Source organism: Stomoxys calcitrans, chromosome 5 (assembly GCF_963082655.1).
Source record: "Stomoxys calcitrans chromosome 5, idStoCalc2.1, whole genome shotgun sequence".
Taxonomy (NCBI): Eukaryota; Metazoa; Arthropoda; class Insecta; order Diptera; family Muscidae; genus Stomoxys; species Stomoxys calcitrans.
In genome coordinates this window covers 156,205,892-156,217,016 of record NC_081556.1, presented here as the reverse complement: position 1 = coordinate 156,217,016, position 11,125 = coordinate 156,205,892, and the positions used below count along the sequence as shown (strand labels likewise).

The 11,125-nt window shown below is 40.6% G+C and overlaps 1 protein-coding gene across 1 annotated transcript; it reads left to right on the top strand.

The window, feature by feature from the left end:
- The first annotated feature begins 415 nt into the window (after window positions 1–415).
- LOC106081936 (uncharacterized) lies at window positions 416–3,067 on the top strand. Its single transcript, XM_013244211.2, has 3 exons — window positions 416–579; window positions 1,163–1,645; window positions 1,706–3,067. Exons 1-3 carry the CDS (start codon window positions 576–578, stop codon window positions 2,962–2,964), a joined length of 1,746 nt encoding a protein of 581 aa, XP_013099665.2. The 5' UTR covers window positions 416–575; the 3' UTR covers window positions 2,965–3,067.
- The last annotated feature ends 8,058 nt before the right edge of the window (window positions 3,068–11,125 follow it).

Here is an 11,125-nt window from a genome sequence, read left to right as displayed (position 1 = left end):
CAGACAGACGAACAGACGGACGGACATGTCTAGATCGTCTTAGATTTTTACGCTGATCAAGAATATATACACTTTATAGGTTCGGAAATGGATATTTCGATCCTTCGGTGGTGGGTATAAAAATTGCCATAAAGAAAGTTTTACTGAAATTTTGTATAAATATAAATATTTTTCTTTAGACAAAATAATTTTGGGGGGAAGCCAGAGCCCGATGCCCCCCCCCCCCCCCTCCCCCCAACCCCTCCCTGGCTACGTCCCTGCACATATGTAGGTAGCTTTTGTATGATAGCTTCAATGTGGCGTTATCGCATCCATGGTGTTATACTGGAATTCTTATCAACTGAAGACTTTCCATTGGAAGTTTTTGTTATTATTTTGGAAATAAAGCCATTTCAGAGTGATAAATGATGGTTTGATTTTTGGCGTTGGTCAATTCACAACACCTACGAAGCAGTTGCAAAATAAGTCATAACCGCTAATAGTCCGAACAAGGCGAAAAGTACGATATATTTTTGAAAAAAAGTGGATAAAAACTCTAGGCTCGACAAAAAAAGGCTATCGAAGATCACAGAGCAATGGGTATGTTATTATGAAAATTTTGGGATTATGTTTGATGGGTGATACCGAAATGGTTGCGTAGAGAAAATCGTGATGGCTTATTGAGAACTGGAGCCTAATCGATTATTTCCTGTTTGAGAGATTCATTACCATTGGAAGGAAATTTTATTCGATATTTATTTTCGCAGTTATACAATAAACACCAGTCTTTATAAAACAAAAATAAATCGAGACGCAATAGGTTCGGCGGGTCTGCTTTTCGTAACCCTTAACTGTTATGGATAGCACGCCAAGTCGATTAGTCAATTTCTATTTATAGGTTGACACAAAAAGTACAAAATTGATTACCACTTGGGCGAAATTTTTAAATATTCAGATAGCAATTACTTGCAAGAGGCCCACTTAGAAGTGGTAGTCCATTATAGATTCACCTAGACAATTTGTATGCTTCCAATGGTATTGAATCCTCAATCTGAACTTACTACCAACTCAGTTGTTGGGGCACACACGGTGGTGTGGGTATGAAAACCTTTTCACTTTTTTTCCGGTTCCGGTTGACAATTGATTAAAATAATCCCCATTTCTAATTGTCTTTTGCTTGCAGCCAATAATTGGTTGCATTCATCCCCTTACGCACCACTGCCGCCGCAGGCTGTAGTCGGCGGTTATGACAGTGATGGCAGTACTATATACGTTGGTCGTTCATTCCACGAGGGTGATTGCATACCCACCAAAGTGATACCTAGTAAGAGGGCAGCCTATGTTTCATGGGCTGGAGCAGAGCATCCCAAATCCCATTACGAACTGCTGTTGGGTGATGGTTACACCTGGCAACCCTGTTTCGGAGCTAGCATACCCCCAAATGCCATAAGTGCGGGCAAGACCAGTAGCGGAGAGCCTTTATATGTGGGTCGCGGACATTATGCCAGTAGCTTGACAGTGGGAAAAGTTCAACCATCCCATGGCTGCCTTTACATACCCTTTCAAGGTGGCGAAATCAAATTGGAGAAATATGAAGTTTTGGTCTACGGAGGTGGTGGCGTTGACATAAGCGGAGCCCCTGCGGCACCTCCTCTCGACTTTGAAGGTATTTGTAGAATTTTTTAAAAAATCCTTGAAATTCCTATTGAAATATTTTTCATTGCAGCCTACAAATGGGTCCATTCCTCTGCTTACAGCAACATTCCCCCCAATGCTGTGGTGGGTGGTAATGATTTTGATGGTGATATGATTTATGTTGGTCGAGCCTTTCACCAGGGCGACATGTTGGTCATTAAAGTTATTCCAGCCAAAAAGCTGGCATTTGGCTCCTGGCGCGGAGAGGAGATTCCCAAGGACCACTTTGAAATTTTGTGTGGCCGCAATTTGGTGTGGCGCCATTGTTACAATCACATGATACCCGATAATGCTGTGGAGTGTGGCACAACGTCCTTGGATCAGCCCGTTTACATAGGCAGAGGCCACTATGAGGGCAGTCTTACTGTTGGGCGAGTCTCGAAAGTTCATCGTGCACTGTTTATACCATTCAGGGGTGTGGAAAGACGTTTGGAAACCTATGAAATTCTGGTGGAGGAGAAGAATACGGCCGGTTGGAAAGTGGAATTAGTAACAACAGATCCTTTACCACCACCACCTCCACTTACACCGGAAACGGTGTGTCCTTATCCCAGCGAAAAATCCCCTTGCCCATATCCGGAAATAAAGCCTCCCATGCCTATGCCCATGCCCACACCGGTGGATCCACCTCCACCCTATACGCCAATGCCATCTGCCATGCCCATGCCCATGCCTGCTCCTGCCACAACTTATCAGCCTCCTAGCTATCCACCACCCACAAATGCCTCCACTTCTATGGGCTTCAGTCCCGCATACACCTATGTCCCACCAGGTCCCAGCTATCGCCCACCGGTCGTTGTGCCAGCTGCCACCTACACCCCAACCACCTATGAAAAATGGGTGCCAGTCACGGACAATTATTTGCCGGGAGGTGCGGTACACGCTGGTCATGATTGTGATATGTCAACTATTTATGTATGTCGTGCCTTCCACAATGGTGACATATTGCCCGGCAAGTTTGTAAGTGGTCACGGGTCAGCCTACGTGAGCTATGGTGGCCAGGAAATTCCCAAGTACAGCTGTGAAATGCTTGTCGGTGACAATTACATCTGGGTACCGGCTATAAATGGCTTTGCTCCCGGAGCTGTGGAGGCAGGTCGCACCTCTGACGGTGAGGTCTTGTATGTAGGTCGGGCACACTATAACGGCTCCTTGACATGCGGCAAAATTCATCGTTCCCATGGTTGTCTCTTTATTCCGTTTGGTGGTTGTGAGATTGCTGTCAGAGGCAACTACGATATTTTGGTGCGAAGAAATGAGTACTACGCTGGTCAAGGCAAGTACTTTTAAGGGTGTGATGTGAAAAGACCGTACGTGGGGACCGTAGGAGCAACATGACACTATAAAACGATCAAGTTTGAAATATTTGTATGTTAAAAAAATTAAATAAAAATAATGTATTTTTATATCTAAAAATAAACCGATCTGAACCATATACGACACGGATGTCGAAAAGCCTAACATAAGTCACTGTGTCAAATTTCCGTGAAATCGGATTATAAATGTGCCTTTTAGGGGCCCAAAACCTTTAATCGAGAGATCGGTCTATATGGCAGCTATATTTAAATCTGGACCGATTTGAGCCAAGTTTCAGACAAATGACGAAGAGCCTAACGCAAATTTCGGCGACATCTGACAATAAATGCGCCTTTTATGGCCCCAAAACCTTAAATCGAGAGATTGGCAGCTATATCTAAATCTGGACCGATCTGAGCCAAATTGACGAAGGATATCAAAGGGCCTACACAACTCACTGTCCCAAATTTCGGCTACATCGTACAATAAATGCGCCTTTTATGGCCCCAAAACCATAAATCGAGAGATCAGTCTATATGGGAGCTATATCCAAATATGGACCAATCTGGGCCAAATTGAATAAGGATATCGCAGGACATAACACAACTCGCTGTCCCAAACTTAGGCAAAAAATCAAACTGGGATCTAGACTTCTTAAGCCTCTATAAGGCGCAATTATTATCCGATTTGGCTGAAACGTTTTTTTTTGTCCTTTGTTTGCCTAAAAAGAGATACCGGGAAAAGTACTCGACAAATGTGATCCATGTTGGAGGGTATATAAGATTCGGCCCGGCCGAACTTAGCACTCTTTCAGTTGTTTAGACTTTGTTTCTGTATTTTCGAATTAGATCCTCTTTTGTAGTCCAATCCTCTACTTCCTTTTCTGCTACATTTAGAGCACTTTTAACCTATAAGTAAGACTATTTGTCATAAGTGCTAACTTTGAGCCAATAACTATTAGCACCACACAGACTGGAACTTTGAGCTCCAAACTGTGTAGTGTTCTTCGTTGTCACGAGAAGCATAGCTGCGAGCTATCGGGATTGCAGATAGAGGAGTGCTTCATACGTCAGTGATATCGAGTGAAGAATCTCAGTGAGGAGCCGGACGGCAACGACTCTTACATAAATACTGAGTGCCAATGATGCTCGACATGACATGGCGATTTTTTGGCGCCTTTAAATAACCAATGACCATCTTGTTCCCGCGGCAATCCCAAAACGAGCTTGCTCATCTATGGAGCTTGACGAGGATCGCCACCTACACATGCAGACATGTGGCTACAACAACAACAACCTAGAGACACAAAGGAAAAATTTTTACTTTTGGAGCTCCTACAAGCTCTAATTTGTGTCCAAATTTGCAGAAGAAAGCTAAAGAGGGATATGCGTAAATTGTTATTGACAACCTTTTTTTGGCCCCATATTATACCCACCACCGAAGGATGGGGGTACATTCATTTTATCATTCCGTTTGCAACGCATCGAAATATCCATTTCCGACCCTATAAAGTATATTTATTCTAGATCAGCGTAAAAATCTAAGACCATCTAGCCATGTACGTCCGTCTGTCTGTCTGTCTGTGGAAATCACGCTACAGTCTTTAAAAATAGAGATATTGAGCTGAAACTTTGCACAGATTCTTTTTCTTTTCTTTTGTCCGTAAGCAGGTTAAGTTCGAAGATGGGCTATATCGGACTATATCTTGATACAGCCATATAGACCGATCCGCCGACTTAGGATCTTAGGTCCATAAAAGCCACATTTAGTATCCGATTTTGCTGAAATTTGGATCAGTGAGTTGTGTTAGGCCAGTCGACATTCTTCCTCAATTTGGCCCAGATCGGTTTATATTTGGATATAGCTGCCATATAGACCGATCCGCCGATTTAGGGTCTTAAGCTCATAAAAGGCGCATTTATTGACTGATTTCGCCAAAATTTGAGGCAGTGAGTTGTGTTAGGCCCCTCGAAATCTTTCTGGGATATAGCTGCCATATAAACCGATCTCTCGATTTAAGGTCTTGGGCCACATTTATTATTATAAAAGTCACATTTATTATCCGATTTCGCCAAAATTTGGGACAGTGAGTTGTGTTAGACCCTTCGACATCTTTCTGCAATTTGGCTCAGATCGGTTTAGATTTGGATATTGCTGCCGATCTCTCGATTTAAGGTCTTGGGCCCATAAAAGGCGCATTTATTGTCCGATTTCGTCAAAATTTGGGACAGTAAGTTGTGTTGGGCCCTTCAACATTCTTCTTTAATTTAGCTCAGATCGGTTCAGATTTGGATATAGCTGCCATATAGACCGAGCTATCTGTTTAAGGTTTTGAGCCCGTTAAAGGTGCATTTATTGTCTGAAATCGCCGAAATCTGGGAGAGTGAGTTGCGTTAGGCTCTTCAAAAACTTCCTGCAATTTGGCTCAGTTCGTTCCAGATTTGGATATAACTCCCATATAGACCGATCTCCCGATTTAAGGTTTTGTACCCATAAAAGGCGCATTTATTGCCCGAATTCGCCGAAATTTCGGACAGTGACTTGTGTAAGGTCCTTCGACATGCTTCCTCAATTTGGATCAGATCGGTTCAGATCTGGATATTGCTGCCATATAGACCGATCTCTCGATTTAAAGTCTTGGTCCCGATTTTAGTCCAAATCACACCATATTTCGATATAGCTGCTATGGAGACATAAATTATGCATTTTTTACCAGATTTTGATGAAAGGTGGTTTACATATATACCCGAGGTGGTGGGTATCCAAAGTTCGACCCGGCCGAACTTAGGGCCTTTTTACTTGTTTGTTTTCTAGTTTTGCAAAAATAAATCTCGCTCGTAAGCAAATTATCAAGTAACTGGTTTTGACATATGCTTCGCATTGTTGACAACTGTTACACGAACCCATTTTTGTATGGGAATGCTTACGTTTTCGTTCGGCTTGTCATTCTTTGTTTGAAATGAGATTTTTTTTTGTTTGCAGGTCAAACGAACGCTTGCCTTCGACGTCGACAAGCAGGCTATAATATTTTCGTAATCGATTTATACGTCAATTGAACGATATCTGTTTTTCCTCCTTTGAATCAACTGATATCGATAAATTTTGCAACGAAGCGAATACGAACATGTTAGTGGATTTGACGGAGAAACGTAATAGACAACAGTACGTCGTTACAAAGAACGAAAAGTGTAAACAAGGAAAAAGTGGAGCGAAAATTAAAAATGGGACAAAAAAGGATACTGGTTGAAAAGGGTCAAGGGTCACAAACGTTTACGCTGGCGATAATACTGTAGTTGATGATAATGTAGATTTGGATGCTATTAATGAACTTTTTTTTCAATAAAGTCCAATGCAATTGGATCTGATCTTATAGATCCGAAATTTTGAAAGATAATTCTACTCCCTATGCTAAATAAAATTATCTTAAGCAGTTCTTATCCACAATCCTGGAAAAAAGCCAGAATAGTTGCAATACTGAAAAATAAACAGGAATTTAGACCAATGGCCATACTTCCATACATATTTCAAGAATATTTGAGACTCTTATGAATAGCAAATTTCGAAATATATTACAGATAATTCACTTTTTACTAACCTTCAATCGGGATTCCGCACAGTTGAACTACAGCACTCTTAAAAGTTGTAGAAGAAGTAAAATGGACAGCAATAAATTTACTTTTCAGGTTCTTTTAGACCACTCTGGTGATCTGTATTAGGACATATCCTTTTTCTTTATACATACAAATTACAAATATAACAGTAGTAGTAATTATGTCTGCTGTCATTTAAATTCGTTAAAAATTAGCAAATTGTAGAAAACTAAAAAAAAAACTACATTATATGTAGAATTAAAAAAAAAATAGAATATAAAATTTTTTGATTTATTTATTAACTTTTTAAAATGAGAAAACAGTAGAAAATTATTGCTGTTTAATCAACAAATTACTGCTGTCACATTTTGAGCAGACTTTCTGCTGTTACAGCAAATGTGTTTTTGCTGTCTTTACTAATAAATTTCTCTGAGTGTAAGAAACGAACACCCACTTTCTGTTGCAATCAGCACAAAAATAAGATGGGGCTCGGGACATCTGCAACATGCACGAAGAGGGCTCTTTGTCTGAGCGTACTGCTCAAAGATGCTTTGCGAACTTTAAAGCGTGCGCCTATGAAGACTAACTTCGGACATTTTGAAAATAAGAAGGCGTCAAACAGGGTATTAATCTATGATATGAAAATCAAATCAACCTCCGGCTAAAAATAGACCATTTATGAAACCTTAGTAGCTCCATCGAAATATGGTTTAATCTGGACCAAACTCGCAAGGGAAGTCTAGGGTTGAAACACAATTCCTAACTATAAAACGGGTGATTAGTCCAAATTGTTGCTATATCCAAATAAAGTCCGATCTACACCATATTCAGGATGTGTATGCGTCTAATACAAATCATTTTAACGAACATTCAGTGAAATCGGGTAATTAATGGGCCTTTTATTGACTCTGGGCTTAAATCTGGTAATCGCTTTATATGACAGCTATATCCCACTATAGACCGACATGTTGTATTGAAATTCAAAGCATTGCAATATCAAGAAGATTTTTATTGAATGGACGATAAGTTCCTATATCTGATTAGAAAGCGTATTTAGAAATGAGTAGAAACTTCTTTTGAAAGCTTCAAGAGCTATTGTGAAATACCATTTAAATTGTTTTCATGTCCCATACAAAGGTGGAATTGACACACATAATCAGTCAATAAAATCCCACAAAATAATCTAATCACAGATTTACAACATTTTCTTTTTTACGAGAATTAATAAGAGTTCGTAAAATTAATTTCAAAAAAGAAAACAGAACAACACTCAACCGCTGGTGCACTCTCGGAAGCTTTCCATATGAACAATGCATCGTAAACTGTGTGCCATATCTCCTTAGATGGTGGTCGGATAGAAAATAAAAGAAATGACACGAAATTTTTATTTAATTGGAGTTTAATATCAATCGAGAGGCCATTGCACTGTGTCGCCACATTACCTCAAAGGAGATGACCATATATGAGTTTCTTTCAACGCTGGCTCAAGCCCCAAATGCAAGCCAAATATCAATCAAAACATGCTAAATTTTGATTTTCAGAAAGACTGGCTGGTTTTATCTTTCCATTAATCATTCAACTATTCATTATATGTCATAAGAAATACAGCTTGGTGGGTACATTATGCCATTCCTAAGGACTGCGGTTAAGTTACCCACCACCTCGGGTATATATGTAAATCACCTTTCGTCAAAATCCGGTGAAAATTCCCATAGCAGTTATATCGAAACCGATACCGATCTGAACCATATACGACACGGATGTCGAAAAGCCTAACATAAGTCACTGTATGAAATTTCAGTGAAATCGGATTATAAATGAGTCTTTTATTGGGCCAAGACGCCGAAGAGCCTAATACAACTCATTGTCTCAAATTTTGGCAAAATCGGACAATAAATGCGCCATTTTTGGCCCCAAAACCTAAAACCTAGAGATCTGTCTATATGGCAGCTATATCTAAATCTGGACCGATCTGTGTCATATTGCAGAAGTATGTCAAGGGGCTTAATCTAACCCACTGTCCTAAATTTTGGCTATATCGGACAATAAATCGAGAGATCGGTCTATATGACAGCTACATCCAAATCTGAATAGATCAGCGCCAAATCGATGGGCCTAAGACAACTCCCTGTTCCAAATTTCAGCAAAATCGGATAATAAATGTGGCTTTTATGGGCCTAAGACCCTAAATCGGAGGATCGGTCTATATAGCAGCTATATCCAGAAGACAGTGTTTGCTATTTTCTGCTAACTTTTTTATACCCACCACCGAAGGATAGGGTATATTATATTTGTCATTCCGTTTGCAACACATCGAAATATCCATTTCCGACCCTATAAAGTATATATATATTCTTGATCAGCGTAAAAATCTAAGACGATCTAGCCATGCCCGTCCATCTGTCTGTTGAAATCGCGCTACAGTCTTTAAAAATAGAGATATTGAGCTAAAACTTTCCACAGATTATTTTTCTTTTCTTTTGTCCATAAGCAGGTTAAGTTCGAAGATGAGCTATATCGGACTATAACTTGTTATAGCCCCCATATGGACCGATCCGCTAATTTAGGGTCTTAGGCCCATAAAAGCCACATTTATTATCCGATTCACTTAATACAACAGTTAGTTGTCCGATATCCTTCTTCAATTTGGCTCAGATCGGTCCAGATTTGGATATAGCTGCCATATAGGCTGATCCACCGATTTAGGTTCTTAGGCCATTAAAAGCCACATTAATTTTTTTTTCTGTCAGTCAACACAGATATGTCAGTCATCAGACGACAACACACCATGAAAGTACCGATAGAACAGCGCCAAATAACCCACGTTGCGACAATGATCAAGGCAGGCAATAGAGTTGGATACCCCACTGTCTCCAATCAACGCCATCGCTCTCCTCTGTTCACAGCCCAGTAGCTCCAGGGATGATTTCGAAGCTCCAGCCTATACATGTGAGTTGTACTCCATTTTCGATCTTATGAATGTGGTGTAGATGTTAAGAAGATCAGACGGAGTGAAGTAATTCTTACACCGTTTAAGGAAGCCTAAGCACTTGAATGCTTCGTTGGTCACTTCAAATAAATGTTTAGCCTAACGGATATCACCTTGTATTTTTATGCCCAGAACATCAAGAGCTTCTGATTGCTCAACATCTACACCGTTGATAGACAAAGATGATGGTAATGGGTCAGCGAATCGTTTGTTTGACAACAAGCATTAGAATCTACTCGATTCATTCGACCCCACTCAGACATGGCCAGCAAATCCTGGCGGAGTGTTTCGTCATAACCAGCCTCTTGTCCTCAATCTCTTGAAGACTCGAGCTATGGTCGAATGAGTACGAATGACAGAGATTACTGTCAACCGCAAATGAGTAGATCGGATTCTATGTCTGACCAAACAGATCGTTGATGAAAATTAGAAAAAGAGAAGGAGAAAGTGTAGAGCCCTGGGGTACACCTGCGGTCAATTTGTGCTCATTGGATGAGAACCCATCTATAACGACTCGAATAGTACGATCTCTGAGAAAGCTCAAAATAAATTGAACGAAATGCCTTGGAGATATCCAGAGCCACAACCTTACTCTCATCAAACTGGTGGATTGAGCGACTCCAACGTTCCGACAGAAGTGCCATGAGTTCACACGTAGAGCGTTTTCTGCGGAATCATGCTGTTGGTCTCTAAGAAGGCCATTAGACTATGAATGCCTTACAAGATGGTGATTAACCATGCTCTCTATGACCTTCGAGAGAGCGGAGCATATCGCAATAGGCCGATAATTCGCAGGGTTGTTTGCCTTACCCTTCTTGGGTATTGGTTGAACGTTCGCAACCTTCCAACGCGCCGGGAAGACTCCCGCACTGTAGGCAAGGTTGAAAAGGTTGCGTTATGGACGAGCGAGCGTCGAAGAACACTTGCGCAACACAAATGTTGATATGCCATCCGGACCCGGGGATTTATTTACGTCTAGATTTTCAAGAACGAAGTCCTGGAGTTAGACTTCGATAAAATATTTGGGGCATGATGCTAGATACATTTTCGATTGAGGGGAGTGGTTGATTGCTATCCGGCAGGGAAGAGTTCCCTGCATCTTTCTTCAACTTGGCCCAAACCGGTCCAGATTTGGATATAGCTGCCATATGGACCGATCTCTCGATTTAAGGTTTTAGGGGCCATAAAAGGAGCATTTATAATCCGATTTCACAGAAATTTGACACAGTGACTTATGTTAGGCTTTTCGACATCCATGTCGTATATGATTCAGATCGATTTATCTACTAAAAGCCTGAATCGGACATCACTCATTGATTTGTGAGAAGTTTGCCCCAGTTCCTTAATGGAATATTCTTGGGCAAATTTGCATTGGTGAATATCCAAAGGCCGAACTTAACGCCTTTTTACTTGTTTATTTTTTATGTGTTTTTTTAAGAACTTTCCTATAGCTCTTGAAAACCCAACTTTGACAAAGGCATCTACTATGGTCTCCAATATTCAAGCCAAATGGCGCAAATCGGTTCTTAACTTGATATAGTTCTAATAGCATATCGCTTCTTATCCATTATCCTTT

Coding starts and splice junctions, on each gene's coding strand:
- LOC106081936 (XM_013244211.2), top strand. Junction 1,646..1,705: donor ACCTCCTCTCGACTTTGAAG/GTATTTGTAGAA, acceptor TTTTCATTGCAG/CCTACAAATGGGTCCATTCC.